Genomic DNA, 19,691 nt, shown 5'->3' with positions numbered 1-19,691 from the left:
GTGATATCTGACAGACAGGAGTGATATGTGAAAGATAGGAGTAATATCTGAGAGACAGGAGTGATATCTGACAGACAGGAGTGATATCTGACAGACAGGAGTGATATCTGACAGATAGGAGTGATATGTGAAAGATAGGAGTAATATCTGAGAGACAGGTATGATATCTGACAGACAGGAGTGATATCTGACAGACAGGAGTGATATGTGAAAGATAGGAGTAATATCTGAGAGACAGGTATGATATCTGAGAGACAGGTGTAATGTATCTGAGAGACAGTAGTGATATATCTCAGAGACAGGTGTGATATATCTGAGACAGGTATGATATTGTTGAGAGACAGGAGTGATATATCTGAAAGATAGGTGTGATACTGAGAGACAGATGTGGCATATCTGAGAGACAGGTGAGATATATCTGAGAAACAGGAGTGATATATCTGAGAGACAGGAGTGATATATCTGAAGGACATCTTGTCTACATCCTATTATTATTATTATGTGGAATCATGTGGAATCTACGATTATCTCACCCCTGTGCTGTGGTAATAGTGTGCTGTAGTGTGGTGTGGTGTGTGGTAGTAGTGTGCTGTGGTGGAGAGTGTGCTAGTAGTGTGCTGTGGTGTGGTGTGTGGTAGTTGTGTGGTGTGTGGTAGTAGTGTGCTGTGGTAGTGGTGTGGTGTGTGTTGTGGCGTGTGGCAGTAGTGTGGTGTGGTGTGTGGTAGTAGTGTGCTGTAGTTTGGTGTGTGGTAGTAGTGTGGTGTGTGGTAGTAGTGTGGTGTGGTAGTAGTGTGCTGTTGTTTGGTGTGTGGTAGTAGTGTGGTGTGTGGTAGTAGTGTGCTGTTGTTTGGTGTGTGGTAGTAGTGTGCTGTTGTTTGGTGTGTGGTAGTAGTGTGGTGTGCTGTGGTGAACTGTGTAGTTCCTCTACCTGCTCCTGTTCACACTCCTGTATTCTACAAAGCAGGAAGAGAAGCGGTGGTTGCCTAGCGATGGGGTGTTGCCATGGCGACCGGCCAGCTAGACTCTCGCTATAAAGAATACGCTGTCGTATGTACATTGAGTTCGGGAGAGGGAGGGGAGAAAGCTGCAGAGTTTAGACTCGCCTGTGATTTCTGTGTGTGTGTGTGTGTGTGTGTGTGTGTGTGTGTGCAAAAGGCAAAAGCATGAAAGGGAGAGAGAAAGCAGTGAGAAAGACAGAAAGAGACAGACAGAAAGAAAGAGAGAGAGACAGAAAGAGAGACAGATCGAAAGAGAGATTTAGTGAATTCTCTTTATATTTACCATATGTATGAGGCCAGACAGGGAGGGCTGCTTGAATGATATTGCAGTCTGGCTCATTTGCTATTCTGTGTTAAGAGCAGGACTGAAGGCCGGGTGTGCTGAACTGGGGTGTGTTGAACTGGGGTGTGCTGAACTGGGATTGGATTGTGAGAGTAATGTGAGTTATATCAGGATAACCTCACTACACAGCCCATACCTTTCTCTTGTCTCTCCTTCTCTTCTCTACACATGCGCACACACACACACACACACACACACACACACACACACACACACACACACAGCTCAGTGACAGAAAGAAAAACAGGGCATTCGAAACAGCCACCTATTGTATCAAGATAGGACTGGATTTTTCAGAAAATTCTTGCAGTCTTTCTCTGGACAGATTTTGGTACCGTGGCAACAGGAGCCCAAAAAAAAAAAAACCCCAATCCAGCAAGAGTGCCCCCCCAATAAATCACCACATCCCTACAGTGGGTCTGCTGTGTTTATGTGTGTTCACCACATCGCTACAGTCTGTCTGCCGTGTTCCTGTGTTGCTGTGTACGCCCAGGTCAGGAGATTCATGTAAACTAATGTATATATTTCCGTCTTAGCCCATTAGAGTGATCAAGGCCACACTCCAGTGAAATCTGAACAGCACTCGTGAACAGCACTCGTGAACAGCAGTGTATTTCCAGCTGTGGCTTCTTGGCTTCACTTTGAAGAGGTCATCATGACACAGTGCTCTGTTCCCTGAACTAAGCACAAGTTCACTTGTACATGCCTTCTGCATATTTGGATTTTATTGCAGAGAACTGATGAATTTGGACTTTGAGCTGATTTGATTTCTCTTACGTGACGAGTGCAGAGCATCGAGCGTTCATGTGTGTGATTGTGTGTGTAAATTAAAAGTGGAAGAATAATTTGCTCTCAAGCAGTATGCCTTCATTAGCATGTGTGACCAAAGTGTATTGCAGTGTGTGTGATTGTAATCTGCAGGGTCTAGTTGTTTATTATTAATTAGTTTATTAATTAGTAATAAAATTTTTAATTTTATTAAATAAAATATTATTATTAGTTGTTATTATATGTGTGTGTATGTGCCTGTCTGTGTGTGTGTGCATGTGCATGTGCTTGTCTGTACATATATGTGTGAGGCATGTAAGCATGTGTGCACATGTGTGTGTGCGTGTGTGTTTGTGTGAGCATTTGTACTGCTGTGTGTATGCATGTGTATATATATACATGTGTGTGTTGGTATGTTTTTGTGCATGTATGTATGTGTCTGTTTGTTTGTTGTGGACATGTGTGTGCATATATGGATATATATGGGTGTGTGGCATATGTGCGCGTATGTGTGTGTGTGTGGCGTGTGTGTGTGTGTGTGTGTGTGTGTGTGTGTGTGTGTGTGTGTGTGTGTGTAGGTTAGACTGATTGCACTGTTGCCAAACATCAGTGTTTAATATGACCCTGCAGTCTTCCTTTGCAGTGTCAGTGGGTTTAAGATTGTGTGTGATCTGAAGCATGCTGACTGGACACACAAACACTGCAAACACAAACAGTGTCCTGCTGCACTCTGTGAGCCTACATGGTTTTACTACTGGAACTCAAGTTTGAGACCCACAATGTAAGAAGCCAGGCCGAAATAACATGGCAAAAGTTTATGTGCCTATGCATGCAACTTCAATATGAAGCATGCGTGTGTGCGTGTGTGTGTGTGTGTGTGTGTGTGTGTGTGTGTGTGTGTGTGTGTGTGTGTGTGTGTGTGTGTGTGTGTGTGTGTGTGTGTGTGTGTGTGTGTGTGTGTGTGGGAGTGTGTGTGGAGGAGTATGCAGGTTACCAGAAACAAAAATTAGGGCAGAAACTCTCTTATATGTCCATTTTAAACCGGGCAATGCAGCAGTCCAGGAAAGAAAGAGAGTATACAAAACTGCAACGGCTGTACACTGGTTATAAATCTGTCTGTGTGTGCGTGTTTGTGTTTGTCTGTGTTTGTGTGTGTGTGTGTGCGTGTGTGTGTGCGCGCATGTGTGTGTGCGTGTTTGTGTTTGTATGCATTTTTATCCACATTAATCTGCACTGCTGCATCTGTTAATGGGCTGCAGCAGGTGCCCCGTTTCACTGCTCCATACACATTCATGTGGGAGGGTTTCTGTAGACTCTACTAGGATATGTGTGAGTGCGTGGCCATGTTTTTGAGTGGCGCTTGGTTCAGCAGACGTGCAGATGACACCCCCCCCCCCCCCCCCCACCCACCCCCCACCCACCCCCCACCCTGTGACTCACATGGTGCCTGGCAGTGCTATCAGTGCTCTTCTGTCTCACCCATCCTTCTTCTGGGCACTTACACTTCCAGAAGTTATTTTCCAGAAGTTGTACTTCAGTGCTTTGTAAGTATAATTGTAAATATATAAGTGTTTATTATATGTGCTCCTCTGATCACTTTACTGTGTGGTTAGACTGCATGGCAAGATCATGGGTCTAAATGAGCCCAGCATGGCAGTGGAAAGGTAGAGCTACACTGGTTACTGGTCACACAAAGACTGCTGGTGTGTACATTAAGTATATGGGATTTGGGGGGGGGGGGGGGGGGGGTGTGTGTCAGACAACAGGTGGTTGTGGGAAATGTAGTTCCCATGAATGAGCTAATTTAATAAAGCTGTGGGTTTTATATCGACCATGCAGGGATGGCCTGTTCCAACCAGAATGGGATTGTATTCATTTGAACAGAGGGCTGAGAGTGATAGGGACAGAGAGAGAGAGAGAGAGAGAGAGAGAGAGAGAGAGAGAGAGAGAGAGAGAGAGAGAGAGAGAAACAGGGAAAGATGGAATGACAGAGAGAGGACGAGAAAGATTGAGACAGGGTGAGATGGAAAGAGTGGGAGAGAGAATGAGAGAGAGGGAATGAGAGACAGACAGAGGGAGGAGAGAGGGAATGAGAGACAGGGAGGAGAGGGAATGAGAGACAGACAGAGGCAGGAGAGAGGGAAAGAGCAGGGTATTTGAGGATGCCTCTCCCGTCTCTTTTAATTCCCATGGGGTTGCAGACACACTTGAAAGCTGTGAAGTGTGCTGCTATGCCTCCATTCTCCCTGTAATTGGAGGAGTGCTACACTGGGAAAGGCTGAGGGAGGGGAGGGATGGAGGGGAGAGGAGAGGAGAGAGGGGAGGGGGGGGAGAGAGGGAGAGGGAGGGGGGGAGGGGGGAGGGGGGAGGGGAGGAGAGAGGAGAGGAGAGGAGAGAGGAGAGGAGAGAGGGGAGGGGAGAGGAGAGGGGAGGGAGAGAGGGGAGAGGGGAGGGGAGGAGAGAGGAGAGGGGAGGGATGGAGGGGAGAGGAGAGGGGAGGGGAGGGAGAGAGGGAGAGGAGAGAGGGGAGGGGGGAGGGGAGAGGGGAGGGAGAGAGGGGAAAGGGGAGGGGAGGGAGAGAGGGGAGGGGGGGAGAGAGGGAGAGGAGAGAGGGGAGGGGGGGAGAGAGGGAGAGGGAGAGGGGGGAGGGGAGGAGAGGGGAGAGGAGAGAGGGGAGGGGGAGGGGAGGGGAGGAGAGAGGAGAGGAGAGAGGGGAGGGGGAGGGATGGAGGGAGAGGAGAGAGGGGAGGGAGAGGAGAGGAGAGAGGGGAGGGAGCTGGATCACCCACTACAGAAACACATGTAATGGTCATTCCCCCTCTGAAGTGGGCTCCTCCACTGGCCGTGCTGCAACACGCAGCTCCAACACACTCCAGACGTGTAGCAGGACTGTAGCTCCAACACACTCCACACGTGTAGCAGGACTGTAGCTCCAACACACTCCAGACGTGTAGCAGGACTGTAGCTCCAACACACTCCAGGCGTGTAGCAGGACTGTAGCTCCAACACACTCCAGGCGTGTAGCAGGACTGTAGCTCCAACACACTCCAGACGTGTAGCAGGACTGTAGCACCAACACACTCCACACGTGTAGCAGGACTGTAGCTCCAACACACTCCAGACGTGTAGCAGGACTGTAGCTCCAACACACTCCACACGTGTAGCAGGACTGTAGCTCCAACACACTCCACACGTGTAGCTGGACTGTAGCTCCAACACACTCCACACGTGTAGCTGGACTGTAGCTCCAACACACTCCACACGTGTAGCTGGACTGTAGCTCCAACACACTCCAGACGTGTAGCAGGACTGTAGCTCCAACACACTCCAGACGTGTAGCAGGACTGTAGCTCCAACACACTCCAGGCGTGTAGCAGGACTGTAGCTCCAACACACTCCAGGCGTGTAGCAGGACTGTAGCTCCAACACACTCCAGGCGTGTAGCAGGACTGTAGCACCAACACACTCCACACGTGTAGCAGGACTGTAGCTCCAACACACTCCAGACGTGTAGCAGGACTGTAGCTTCAACACACTCCAGGCGTGTAGCAGGACTGTAGCTTCAACACACTCCACACGTGTAGCAGGACTGTAGCTCCAACACACTCCACACATGTAGCAGGACTGTAGCTCCAACACACTCCACACGTGTAGCAGGATTGTAGCTTCAACACACTCCACATGTGTAGCAGGACTGTAGCTCCAACACACTCCAGGCGTGTAGCAGGACTGTAGCTCCAACACACTCCAGATGTGTAGCAGGACTGTAGCTCCAACACACTCCAGGCGTGTAGCAGGACTGTAGCTCCAACACACTCCAGGCGTGTAGCAGGACTGTAGCTCCAACACACTCCAGACGTGTAGCAGGACTGTAGCTCCAACACACTCCAGATGTGTAGCAGGACTGTAGCTCCAACACACTCCAGGCGTGTAGCAGGACTGTAGCTCCAACACACTCCAGGCGTGTAGCAGGACTGTAGCTCCAACACACTCCAGACGTGTAGCAGGACTGTAGCTCCAACACACTCCAGATGTGTAGCAGGACTGTAGCTCCAACACACTCCAGGCGTGTAGCAGGACTGTAGCTCCAACACACTCCAGGCGTGTAGCAGGACTGTAGCTCCAACACACTCCAGGCGTGTAGCAGGACTGTAGCTCCAACACACTCCAGGCGTGTAGCAGGACTGTAGCACCAACACACTCCACACGTGTAGCAGGACTGTAGCTCCAACACACTCCAGGCGTGTAGCAGGACTGCGGCTCTTAGCTGTTCATCTGTTGTTTTCACTCACAAAGGCCAAAGGGCAAGTCAGGTAACGAGAGCTGCTGAATCAATGTCCACAGTAGTTATCAGCATGTAAATTTTGTGTTTGTGTATGTGTGTGTGTGCACGCGTGTGCATGCATGTATATGTGTGTACATATGCGTGGGGCATGTAAGCGCGCGCGTGTGTGTGTGTGTGTGTGTGTGTGTGTGTGTGTGTGTGTGTGTGTGTGTGTGTGTGTGTGTGTGTGTGTGCGCGCATATGTGTTGGTGCATATGCATGTGCATGTTCCTGTGTGTGTGTGTGTGTGGGTGTGTCCACGTGTGCATGTGTGCGTGTGCATGCATGTGCTTGTGTGTACATATATGTGCGTGTGTGTGTGCGCGTGCACATGTGTGTGTGCGTGTGCTTGGTTATTCTCCATGGGAATTCTTAAGCACATTCTGCAGTTGAGAGATGAAACAGAAGGACAAAGGAACAGATTTCCACCAGCTCTCTTTCTCCTGCTGGCGGAGGAGAGGAGAGTGTGATTAGCCTGAAGAAGCAGTTCTGATGGCCTTTGAAGAATTGGAGCACGTTTGCTAAACAGCACAGGGAGCTTCTTTACAGAACTCCTTTACAAAACTCCCTCTTTACAGAACTCCTTCTTTACAGAACTCCTTCTTTACAGAGCTCCTACTTTACAGGACTTCCTCTTTAAAGAACTCCTATTTACATAAGTCCTTCTTATCAGAACTCCCTCTTTACAGAACTTCTTTTATAACTCCCTTTTTATGGAACTCCTTTTTTACAGAACTCCCTCTTTACAGAACTCCATTGTAACGCATCGTGGGTTGCTGAGCGAGGAGGCAGACACAAACGCTGAGGAGAGCGAGATTTATTAAAGGGGAACCAACCTCACGGTCGTATAGGCAGGCAAGGGTCATATCGGGAGAGCAGTCCGAACAAGAAAGGTACATAGGCATAACTAACACGCGGAACAGAATACGAAAGACAGGGTAACTTGGAACAGGCGAGAACAATACAGGAAAGCGTATACTGACAAACTGAACAAAACAACCGATAACAACTAGAGAAACGCAGGGACTATAAATACACAACACTAACAAGACACAGGTGGAAACACTGACGACATGGGCGTGGCAGACGGAGGGAAACCATAGAAACAGATAACAAGGTGGGGTTGACAAGCAGGTAAACAACACAGGCACGAGGAACAGGGAACCGGAGTGACAGCTAGAAGAGGGGGGCGTAGCCCTATGTGACATCCATCTTGATAGAAGCCCCTTTTTCATAAAACTCCTTCTCTATAGAACTCCTTCTTTACAGGACTCATTTACAGAACTCCCTTTTAATATAACTCCCTTTTTATATGACTCATTCTTTACAGACCTCCCTCTTTACAGAACCCCCTTTTTATAGAACTCCTTCTTTACAGGACTCCTTTACAGGACTCCTTTTTTACAGAACTCCTTCTATACAGAACTCCTTCTTTATAGAAGTCCATTTTATAGAACTTCTTTACAGAACTCCCTCTTTAGAGACCTCCTTTTTTACTGAACTCCTTCTCTACACTAAGACTAACTCTAACACTGCTTCTCTACAGAACTCCTTCTTTACATGACTCCCTCTTTACAGACTGCTTCTCTACAGAACTCCTTCTTTATAGAACTCCCTCTTTATAGGACTTCCTCTTTACAGAACTCCCTCTTTACAGAACTCATTCTTTACAGAACTCCCTTTTTACAGAACTCCCTCTCACTCCTTTACAGGACTCCTATTATTTTTCAGAACTCCCTTTTTATAGAACTTCTTCTCTACAGAACTCCTTCTCGCTGTGGCTCCAGCCCTGCCTGACCAGGCCTGCTGCTACTCAACACCATTTCTCTTTCATTTATATTGTGCTAATTTGTCTCTTTTTCATTTTGGTTGCTATGGCATTTTTATGTGGATCACATGATACACAGTACTGTGGGTGTTGTTCCTGTTATTTCATTATTTCATTATTCACTACTGGATGAGAGACAGAAAGTGTGTGTGGGGGGGGGGGGGGCAATACCATTTTTAGAGTGATGTTAACAAATCCTGCCTGTATGTATATGGCAGTTCTGCAATAATTACAGCGAGCAGAAGAGACGCTCTATGCTCAGTGTGAACACTGTGGGGAGTTGTTCTCTTCCTTATTTACAGTGTATTACAGTCTCCTCTCTTCTCTGCTATCTACATTCTTACTTTACCCTCCAAACCAGTGATGTTACCCTCCAAATCCATAGTGTCCCCCTCTAAACCACTGTCCTGCTCCTCTAAACCACTGTCCTGCTCCTTTAAACTGGTGTCCCCCTCTAGACCAGTGTCCTGCGCCTCTAGACCAGTGTCCTGTTCCTCTAGACCAGTGTCCTGCTCTGACTCTCTTCTGTAAGCATCATCTTGGTGCAGTTGCATTAAAGCCTGCGTCTGCTGTTTTGTTTATACTGAATTTATGGCATGCGCAATTTTTTGACTGAAAATACCTTTTTTATTGATGTGTGTAAGGCTTATAGCATTTTTCATAGGCCATCACCTGCAAGGATGTGATTTGATGGTTTGCACAGCATGACGGTGAACATCAGTATTATTTTGTGTTTAAATATATAATGTTATATAATAATATTTTGTATTCAAGTATATAATGTTATGTAATATTATTTTGTATTTAAATATATAGTGTTATAATATTAGTTTGTGTTTTCAGCATGTGATTTATGTAGATAAGGTATTTTTCCAGGTTAATGAGACTTTTATAAGATTGAACTTAATAGCTGCATTGTCAGGAATCCTGCACTTTTAAGTACCATGGACAGCACCTTAGTATGGGAAGATGTGAAAGTATGGGTGTGATGATCTATATTTTCTATGTCTTATGTACATGGATTAATATATTGGTAGCTCTCAGTAGCTTACTGTAGTCAGATATCCACTTGTGATAAACTTCTTTACCTGATGGAGACCAGTGCTGTTTCAGGACCATGGACAGTGCCCACTGTAGGATTTCTTTTTGTCTGTTTTCAGTTATGGAGCTGTTTTGTGTATGAATGGCAGTCTGTATCCAGTGTGATGGATCATGGTCTTAGCACTTTCTTCCCTCCTCCTGATCAGAGGAGTTCTCTCTCTAGGGATTAGAGAGCAGGACAGCCCCATGGCTACAACAGCCCCACCCCTCTCACACAGCCCTTCCCACATGCCCCCTCCCCCCCACGAACAAAATCTCTGGAGATAGGACAGGAATAATGACCTCACTGTAGAGACGCCAAGCTCTCCAGATCATCCAGCACCACAGCACATGGTGGTTGAGTTGCCCCCGAGCATGTCTCTGTGTGTGTGTGTGTGTGTATTATTGTTTGTGTATTATCTATTAGCGCATTAGGCACTGTTGCTGTACTCCCCTGTACCTTCCTTAAGCCATTCATGCGTTGTTCTTTAATTCCCTCCTCTGAGAGACAGACATGTACATGTGGCACTCCAGGCAGGCGGGAAGCAGCTATGTGGGAAAGCTGCCGGCCAGCTTGTCTCCCTTGTTAATGACAGAACACGGTGGCTTCCAGCAGCGTACCTGTCTCTCTGAGCCCGGCCCCCCTCTGTTCCTGTGACAATATTTAACTGAGCCTCAGGCCTCCCTCTAGAGAGCAGCTCCCTCCCTCCTCTCCCCCCATGCCCCTCCCTCTACAACCCCCTCCCCATGCCCCTCCTCCCCTCAGCCTCCCATGCCCCTCCCCCCACACCATCCTGTGCCCCTCCCTTCACAGCTTCAAAGGGCTTCTGTGCTATGTTGAAAACTCACATATGGAGCAAAAAAAAAAAAAAACCAATATCCCAAAAATCCCAGCTGGGGATGATGCTAACTCTTTCTTTCTTCCTTTGTTTATTTCTTTCTTTGATTCTGTCCATCTTTCTTTCTTTCATTTCTTTTTTTGTCTTTCTTGTGATCGTTCCTTAGAGTTCTGGTGGCCTCAGGTTTCTGTCTTGTCTCGTATTGCAGCTAAAAAAGCAGCGGACGGCTCCGTCATCCCCAACGGCTACTGCGACTTCTGCCTGGGGGGCTCCAAGAAGACGGGCTGCCCGGAGGACCTCATCTCCTGCGCAGACTGCGGACGCTCAGGTGGGGCCACGCTGTCACCTGCTCTCCTCACTCGGTCATTGCGTGGGTCAGGGTCAGGGTCGGGTATAAGGTCAGGGTCAGGGTCAGGAGGAGGAGCTCTGTGGTCTGGAGCCCTGTTCTGCTCCCTCTAGGCCACCCGTCCTGCCTGCAGTTCACGGTGAACATGACGGCAGCGGTGAGGACCTATCGCTGGCAGTGCATCGAGTGCAAGTCCTGCAGTCTGTGTGGCACCTCTGAGAACGACGTGAGTCCTGTACCTCCCTGCACCTAAGACCCACACAACCTGTGCAGTTTGATTGATTTAGTGATGTCTTTGGTGAGCTCCGGTGGATTATTTATTTGTTTTTTATTGTGTGTGTGTGTGTGTGTGTGTGTGTGTACAACTCTGTGGATACAGGATCAGCTTTTATTTTGCGATGACTGCGACCGAGGGTATCACATGTACTGCCTAAGTCCTCCTATGGCAGAGCCTCCAGAGGGTATATATTTTCAAGCATTACTATTGTTGTATGTTGGTGATCGGGCACGTGTGGTTAATTTCATTATTGCCTACTACATGTCCGCGTACAGACAGCTGAAACATTTATACTACACGTTGTAGTTAAGAAATTAACATGCGACACTGCACGGTACCCCTGCCGCAGGTCTTTGGGTCCCGGTGTCTAGCCTCATTACTGTGTGTGCCGTGGGCTGTGGGCTCAGTGCCAGTGCTGTCTCTCCACAGGGAGCTGGAGTTGTCACCTGTGTCTGCGTCAGCTGAAGGAGAAAGCTTCTGCCTACATCACGCTAACCTAATTCCTACGCCCGTTCCGTTGCCCCCACCCAGCCATTGCCACAGCACAGACATGACAGATCCAAAGAGACCTCCTCTCCCCTCCACCCTCCTCTCCACCCTCCTCTCCACCCTCTGCCCACGCACACAAAAAAACTCACGTTCTACTCCAGTCTGCTGAATACCTGTCACCCTCCAGTCTGCAGAGAGAGCGATCCCCACCCCTCCCCCAGCTTTGCTGGTCTCCCCGTTGTCTCTGGTGCCTGGTAGATATCCCTCTCTGTGCTGGCCCACATCTTTTGTTGGTCTCAATGAACACCTCCATATCTCTGTAATCTCCAGTCTCTCCAGAGGTCTCCCCTTGTTTATGGATTTAGGGAGCGTCATCTTGTGCAAGTTTGTAAGTACTGGTTCTTAGTCGAGGTGCACAGGCGGCTAGCTCATGGCTGGTGAGTTCAGCTGGGGACAGGTCTGCAGAGTCCTGCTGGAAAACGCTCCCAGCGCTCACGAAGACGATGCCATAGTCCCCCGCATGACTCTGGTCCGTCAGAGAACTGATAACAAGATTCTCAGCTGTCACGTCTCAACTCACTGGAAGAGGTGTACATGAGCAAGTCATGTGACCATTTTTAGCTGCCAGAATTGGTCTTATTCAGCCTATAATTAGAGCAGAGCTCATTAAAGCTCTGAGAGAAAAATGAATTCATATATAATTGAGCTCCTTTTGAGGTGCAACTTGTGCTGTGGAATCCAACCCATCGGATCAAAGACGTTTGACCTGCAGGCTTTGAGAGGTCCGCCAATGCTGTCCAGGAATGTTTTGTTGGGAACTACAAATCTATTTGTAAGTCTCTGACTCTTTAAGACGTTGGTCTTGTGAACCAGTTGTATGAACAGAATCTCCTTCAGGCTCCAGGAGGCCAGAGGCACACACCACTCAGCAGGGGTGGGAGTTACTCTGCATCAGAAGCTGAAAAGAAGATCAAAGCTTGCTCCACCCTCCAACTGTACATTCTACCTTACGGCTCCTGCCTTTCTTCTGAAAAAGCCAACATAAGATTTTCTCTCTGTCCAGGTGTGTTTGCCAGGGTGTATATTAATTAATAATGTCTTGCCTTGTTTTAAAAACAAGGCTTTAATGTTTGATCTTTTTTATATTATTACTTTGGACGCATGTTGTATTATTATTGTTTTGAAATAAACCTTTTAAGAATGGAAAAAAAATCAACGAAAGCACACTTAATTCGCAATAATGTGTTTGTGAGCCTTTTGGGGGAGTCGCGTCTGTGTGTGTGTGTGTGTGTGTGTGTGTGTGTGCGCGCGCGACACTTCCTGTGGAACTGTGAAGCTGTCAGCAACGAGCTGGAAGGGGGCAGGGTTTGGCCTACTGAGCTGCTTCCTGATCCCACCACGCTTTATTCTTTCCCCCCCCACTGTTTCCTGTTCCTGTTTCCTGTTCCTGGACCAACCGAAAGCCAGTTTTGAGACTTCATTTGTGACGAGGCAAGCCAGTGCTCCTCCTTTTGTAGAATGAGCTTTTTTCCTATCTGCAAGACTGCTTTGTGTTCTAGAACTTTGTTACTAAGGTGTGCTTCAAAGAAGAAAAAAAAAAAGACAAGCTAAACCCAGAAGAGTGCTACTGGGACGCCAGCATGCATACGTGACCTTGTGCTGAAGCGACTATTTTGAACCCAAAGTGTCATCCATCCGTGGCCTAGCTGAACGGACGCTCCGACGTTATCATTTCAGCCTGTGAGCTTTAAGTTGGGAGACCCTCGCTGTACATAGACTCTTGTGCTCTCATTTAAAAAAAGGAACATACATGCCATATGACTCCCAGAAAGGTTTATAAAGCTCTTGTACATTAAAATGTGAAAACCAAGCTGTTTCTGCATATTTACATGGAGTATAAATCTCTGTTGGTCATTTCTATTTTTGTATCATTTCTAAAACCATGGTTTAGGTAGTAGAAAATCAACACCACATTAAATGAGTCCTATTTTAATGTTGAGGGGTGTCCTTGAAATGTTTTATGTTTAGCAGAAATGGGCTTAGATTTCACATTTTGAGCAGTTTTTTCTCCACCAGTGAAGTTACTATTATTATTTTTTAAATCTCCTTTTTGGACTTTTACAGTGTTTTTAGTATTTTTCGGACTATTTTGCACAGTCTGAGTGTGAATGTTTGAGTAAAGGCATTACAAGATCATTTCATTAAAAAAGCAATGAAAGTTTAAGACACACTTTTGCATGTTGTGTTGCCTTAGTCTGCACCACGATTAAACACGGAATGTAGATACTCTCCTGCGTCCCAAAACCGCCTGTTTGGCCCAGAAAGTGGAGCTAAAGGGACTTCAGTGATGTGCTCGACTTGTATTACAGAAAAAGGAAACTTATTTTTAATTGGTCAGATGTTACTGTCGAGCAATCATTGCCGTGTGGCTATTGCCTTCTCCAGAGGAGATCTGTGCTTGAACGATGTCTGTTACTTCATTGGCCTTTACTGTGGGGGTGGAGTTTATGACCCGATTGTATTTTTGAATGACGTACTGTATGTATGGGTGAGAAAATGTAAAGTACAGGTGTATATTGGCTGTAACTTGTTCTTTTGTGTCCAAAGAGACAAGGAAGTTCCACAATTACTCCAGCACTCTCCTAAAAAAAACAGAAGCACTTCAGGGGGTATGATGTCATAACCCATGGGGATTATGGGGTTATGATGTGATAAGCCAATGGGTGTTATGGAGGTATGATGTCATAACCCATGGGCTGGAGAATGGTTTTGCTTTGAGTTCTTTTCCACATAAACAAAATGAGTGAAACATTATTTTTAATGGTGAACACAGTATTTCCATTTAAAAGAGAGAGAATTTTACAGCCTTCTTAACATTCATTTTTTTTCTTTCTCTCTCTCCGTCAGTCTCTCTTCTCTTCTCTCTTCTCTCCTCTGTCTGTCAGTTTGTTCAGTATGGGCACAGAGTCCAGGTGTGCCCAACCCAGACAGGTACAGGTACACTTCTTCCTGTCCATTGTTGTGCTGTGATCTTTGCTTGCAGTTTTTTCTTTTGCCGCGTGATGTTCATACACCAGAGTGTGAGCAGATTCTTTTCATGTAAATGTCCATGAGAAAAATAAAGAAATAAAGATACAGCTACAGAGAAGAGGAATGTGCTCAACCTCAGACTGACTCGTTTTTGTTTATTTTTTTGCCCATGATGTGGGAATAGTGCCACTCTTAGCTGTCTGACTGACTAGCACTAGGGCCACTCAGACTTCCCTTTTGAAGAGGGTTGGCTTGTCTTCAATATTTGCCAGTTTGAAACATTTGAAATAAAATATGTCATCATGATTTTTTATTTGTCTGCTGTGATATTCCAAATTGAGTTTATAGATATTAAACTACAGTGTTGTTGATAACAAAAAGCACATCTCTCTATTAATAATAAATGATTATGTATTATTTAATGATAATAAATGATTTTGTAATTCAGTAGATAGTTTATGCTATGGAGTAATTATTTGAATTAAGGGAATGAGTTACTCCCTGTTGTGAACTGACTGATCTAGATCATGTGATTTAGACTGCAATCTACAATGGGATCTAGAATGGGTCAGACCAGAAATACTGCAATGCACCTCTCACTGTGCAAATGTTCCATGCTTTGTAATGAAGTATCTCAGACCATTGCTATGCTTGAGGAAACAGATGTGTTTGGTCTACACATGTTGTTTTTTGCTATGAGCAGAACATGCAGAGGTCAGAATGCATCCATTACTGGACACATCAACCCATCGCATCTGAAAATGTCTGCCCTGCACTGCCGAATTCACAAGAAAAAACAAAAACACAGACCATCTGACTAACCACCCCAACACTCCCAGACCTTCTGACTAACCTCCCCAACACTCTCAGACCTTCTGATTAACCCCACCAACACTCTCAAACCTTCTGACTAACCCCCCAACACACTCAGACCTTCTGACTAACCCCACCAACACTCTCAGACCTTCTGACTAAGCCCCAACACATCCAGCACTACTGACAAAATCTCACAAACACATGCACACACATCCCATCTGACCAACCCCCCCCCCCCCCCCCTCACACACACACACACAGACAGTCCTTCTGAACAACCCCCCCTCCACACACACAGCCCTTCTCACCTAAAGAAGGATCATTACACTGAGCCCTCTCTGGTCCTTCACACCATATAGGTCTCTGGCTCTGTGAAATTATCATGTGACAATTCATTTGTGTGAATTTCCATGTAACTGTGTGTGTGTGTGTGTCTGTGTGTATCGAAGGGTGATTGGAGACTCCAAGCCAATTACCACATCTACCAGACAGACTCAGACTGCCTGAGCCTCCCAGCCAATAGGCAAGGCGCTGCGCAGAGCTAGGCCCGAGGTGGTTGCCATGGTAACTCGGGGTGCTGGTCGCATGGCGGCTGATGCAGGAGTGATGGATTACAGTAATGGGATGGGGTGTGTAGCAGGGTGGGTGGGGGTAGTCATGCATAAATATACTGTATGAATAAATCTGAAATGCATTGACTTTAAGGGCTATAGGAGGAGAGGGGTTGATGTGCCTTCATTTAGCTTCTTTTATTGGCCTGGTCCAGTTGCAGTGAAGGAAGGCTTTAGGTGTCGGTCCGGATATCTCAGCAGTGCTAAACTGGCAGTTCTTTTGTTTGGAGGTTCTGGGTTTTAAACTGCATTACCCTAACACTCTCTGCTGGAGTCTAGCCTAGGAAACAGCAAGACGGTTAATCATCTGAGTCATTTTACAGTGATCCCTTAGAAATCTTTGGTAGCGAAACAGGTTAAATGTAGCTATATATGTTAACTGTGAGTTTATAAACTGTTATAATCTGCCACACTTATAAGTAGCATCCACTTTACTGTTACTAAAGGATGCAAAGGAGAAAGTTTGGTAGCTGTGTTTTAATTAAACAACATTAAAAATAATAACAAATTTTTATATTAAAGATGTCATAATTTGAAGGTATAATAATCTGACAGCACTTTATTTGTGGAAAAGGGATGGAAATATTTTCAAAATAAATGCAGTCGTACTGACTTGAGAACTTGCCATAGTGCACAAATACAGGCCTCTGAAAAGATGAGCACTCAAACTGAAATCCTTCTTCGCTGTCCTGCCATCTAGCGTTCTCTAAACTCTGCCGTCTAGCGTCTACTAAATACTGCCATCTAGTGTTTACTAAATGGCAGGGATCGCAGAAAGTTTGAGCATGAGAAATATCTGTGATATTCTTTCATTCTCTGCCTTAGCCAGTCTAGTTCTTTGGTAATAAATAAAGGAAGATAAAATTGTGACATGGTGATACACGTTTTAGGTCTCTATAACAGACATGTTAGTCTATATAGAAACCATGAAAATGGTTTTTCAGAAAATCATAATCATTTTTAGTGATAGGTGCTATAATTTATCTACATTACACATTTCCAGACAAATATTTATTTGCATGTTTTTGCAATATCAATATCAGCACAGGGAAAAGAAAAAAAGTTGTGTCTTGTTCCCAAAGGGGGCGGGGAGCGTTTTTATACAGTATCCTTAAATGCTCCCTGGAAATTGAGGTGAGGTTTCTGGATTTTCTACATTGAGTCTGCCTGCCTATGGGAAACCAACAGCTGTCAGTACATTTACTTAACCTCTGTGCTTTTAATAATCTACTACTATGAACTAACAGTGTAACACTAATAATCTACTACTATGAACTAACAGTGTAACACCATTATCTGACATGTCCAAAGGCAACTGCTATTTTATTTACACACAATCACATCCAAATGATACTTACCTTTGTCAAAACTCTGATACTGCTGGAGAGGATGAAAACAGCTGCAGAGATAAAGAGCTACCTATAAGCACCAGGTGTTCAGCAGAATTAGCTCCTTTCAGTGCTCATTCATGCATATCTGCTGTGTTGCGTGTGTGGTCGTAGGCTCTTTGCTGGGTTTAGCAGAGGGAGATGTGGTCACTGACTTCTATGATGATCCTGCCTGTATGAAGTTCTTCTACCAAGGGAAAGTGCCGGATTGGGGCTCCACCACCCCTCGAGCTGCCCGGATATGTCAGCACTTCCTCAACACGTATCACTTTGCCACACTGTACGACACGTACCACCGCATCGCCTCCTACTCCGCGTACGTGTTTGAGGCCAGCAGCGGGGGTGGCCGTGAGACTCGCTGGTTTGTGGAGCCGCAGGTGAGCGCTGAGAACAGTGCGGAGCTGCTTACGGTATTTTGGTGTCGAGTCAGATGGGTATGGCTTTAAACACACACACACACACACACACGCACACAAAGATGAACTATGCTGCATCTGTACAGCTGGTGAATCAGAACTGGGGAGGAGAGATGAAGGACAGTGCCTGGTTAGATCAAGCCTACCCCGGGGTCTACCAGGGTGACAGGCAGGCTCTGAACGAGGACTACACCCATTCAGGGTTTGACCGTGGTCATCTCAACCCTAACGGCCACCATGCAGGTACGCACACTCCAGTCTCAGATTCCTCTTTGGAGGATTTTCAACAAATGTTTTTATGCTCTACAAAGTAAGTAAAAAAAATTACCAACAAATGTAACTTTAATGACTAAGGGTATAATCTGGTATAAAAAGAAATGAGAAACATTTGGCTCCATTGGTATGTTTATATACAAGTGCTTTCTTCTCATGACTTAGCATTAAATGTAATTTTAGGTTTTAAGAACATAAGGCCCTGGAAATTAATAGATGCGGCTCATGGTGCATTTTGTTTATATTATTCCATTAGTACAATAGTATGTTAGTACATTGGAGTACATTACTACATTACTTAAAATATGGACGAGTATTTGTAAATGTAAGATGGTTATTTAGAATCTCTTTTGGTGCTCTGCTCCTTCTAGTTCCGGGTCGAAATGCTACATTCAGCCTCACCAATGTGGTGCCTCAGAACCCCAAACTGAACCAGAATGCCTGGGCCAATCATGAGGCCAGCCTGGCCAAGATGTTCAAAGCCCAGTGCGACAAGGCTTACGTGCTGGTGGGGGCCATCCCCTCTGCTGAGAACTGGATCATTAAGAATAACACTAAACGCGTCAATATCCCAGAGTACATGTGGAACGCCTACTGCTGTATCGACCGCGATGGCCGTCCTGTTCTCACGGGTGGTGCGATTGCCCTCAACTCTGAGCAGAATCTTGTTGTGGAACACACGCTGAGGGAACTGGTTGAGTTCCTACAGCAGCACTCACACGGCCCAGTAGGAGAGCTGTTCCACCATCACTGCCAATAAACAGGCCATAGCACTGCTTCTCAAACTTCTTCAGGTTAGGGTTTGTTGGTCGGAAATCTGAGGCAATCACATGAGAATAAAAGGATAACATGAGAATACAATGTCCCATATGCTGCATTGTTTACTGTGAATTGTTTCAGTATTAAATTCAATACATTTTGAATCTATTAAAACACATTGCTATCCGTATAACTTTAATGGACGTAAGATGTAATTTGATTAATTAGGGTTAAAAAAAATCCTTAGTTCAGTGTGGAAAATTATTTAATTGGTCTTGTTACACATCATCTGTTTGGATGTGTTTGGACATTTTGTCACTGTATTTCTAGAAGCATATCACAGTTAGTGATTTCTCTGTAAATACGATCCAACCCAGAGTGTACACCTGCATGTCATAAGATCCAACTCAGGGAAACAAAACCATGAACAAGATAGAAAGCAAGATAAATAAAACAAATAATGTTGGCTACAAACACGTGTATAGATTTGATTTAGTTACAGTATTAAAGTATTAAAACATTTTAAAAGATACTCAGTTTGTGTGTGTAGAACTGAGAACTGATGAAAGGTTAAATCCATTACACAGGGATGGTTTGGGAATAATTTTAGAAATGTTTTTAATGTGGACATCTTTTTCGCCTGAAACAATTAAGGTATATTTTTCATGAGCCACAGTACTTTATAATCTTTCACAGTGATGGCTGATGGGTAAGATCTCTGTTGCATCTTGTTTTATACCTAGTAAACACTTTCTAGAAACCTTCATCCTACACTCAGAGTTACTTGTGCTTTTTATAGTGATCCTTCACTTCAATCACTCTTCTTTCCTTCCATTTGACCACTTTTTTCCTATAGACTTGGGCCATTTTTTTTCCAAACTGCACTTCATACAGATTGTACATATTTATCCACACCTTCTACTCTTATTTATCCCTCTTATTTATCAGAATCCAACTACTTGGCCCAGTCACTATATTGCATACTAACAATAATCATCTATCCACAATGAGTGAGTCACCTGGTTTCATGAACAAAGTAGATAAATGAGGACTTGCCTATAGAGCCAGCGTCCTAAGTATATAGCATATATATCTATTTCTATATA

General features: G+C 45.3%; 2 protein-coding genes across 2 annotated transcripts in view; both read left to right on the top strand.

Moving 5' to 3' along the window:
• The window catches only part of dpf1 (double PHD fingers 1), a 38,405-nt gene extending 23,765 nt beyond the window's left edge, over positions 1–14,640 (top strand). Inside the window, 4 exon segments of the mRNA XM_076975889.1 lie at positions 10,389–10,508; positions 10,640–10,752; positions 10,906–10,987; positions 11,233–14,640. Of these exon segments, the coding sequence (XP_076832004.1) occupies positions 10,389–10,508; positions 10,640–10,752; positions 10,906–10,987; positions 11,233–11,303 (386 nt within the window). The 3' untranslated portion in view covers positions 11,304–14,640.
• Positions 11,723–18,646, top strand: LOC143477354 (endonuclease domain-containing 1 protein). The gene is made up of 5 exons (XM_076975941.1): positions 11,723–11,821; positions 12,166–12,355; positions 17,252–17,514; positions 17,640–17,796; positions 18,198–18,646. The coding sequence occupies exons 1-5, from the start codon at positions 11,723–11,725 to the stop codon at positions 18,584–18,586; spliced, it is 1,098 nt and encodes a 365-aa protein (XP_076832056.1). The 3' UTR covers positions 18,587–18,646.
• Positions 18,647–19,691: the final 1,045 nt, after the last annotated feature.

The sequence above is a fragment of the Brachyhypopomus gauderio genome, chromosome 16 (assembly GCF_052324685.1).
Source record: "Brachyhypopomus gauderio isolate BG-103 chromosome 16, BGAUD_0.2, whole genome shotgun sequence".
NCBI classification, from domain to species: domain Eukaryota; kingdom Metazoa; phylum Chordata; class Actinopteri; order Gymnotiformes; family Hypopomidae; genus Brachyhypopomus; species Brachyhypopomus gauderio.
This window is presented reverse-complemented; position numbering and strand designations above follow the sequence as displayed.

Coding starts and splice junctions, on each gene's coding strand:
- LOC143477354 (XM_076975941.1), top strand. CDS start 11,723: ATGGCTGGTGAGTTCAGCTGGGGACAGGTCTGCAGAGTCCTGCTGGAA. Junction 11,822..12,165: donor TAGTCCCCCGCATGACTCTG/GTCCGTCAGAGA, acceptor CTTGTGAACCAG/TTGTATGAACAGAATCTCCT. Junction 17,515..17,639: donor GCTGGTTTGTGGAGCCGCAG/GTGAGCGCTGAG, acceptor GCATCTGTACAG/CTGGTGAATCAGAACTGGGG.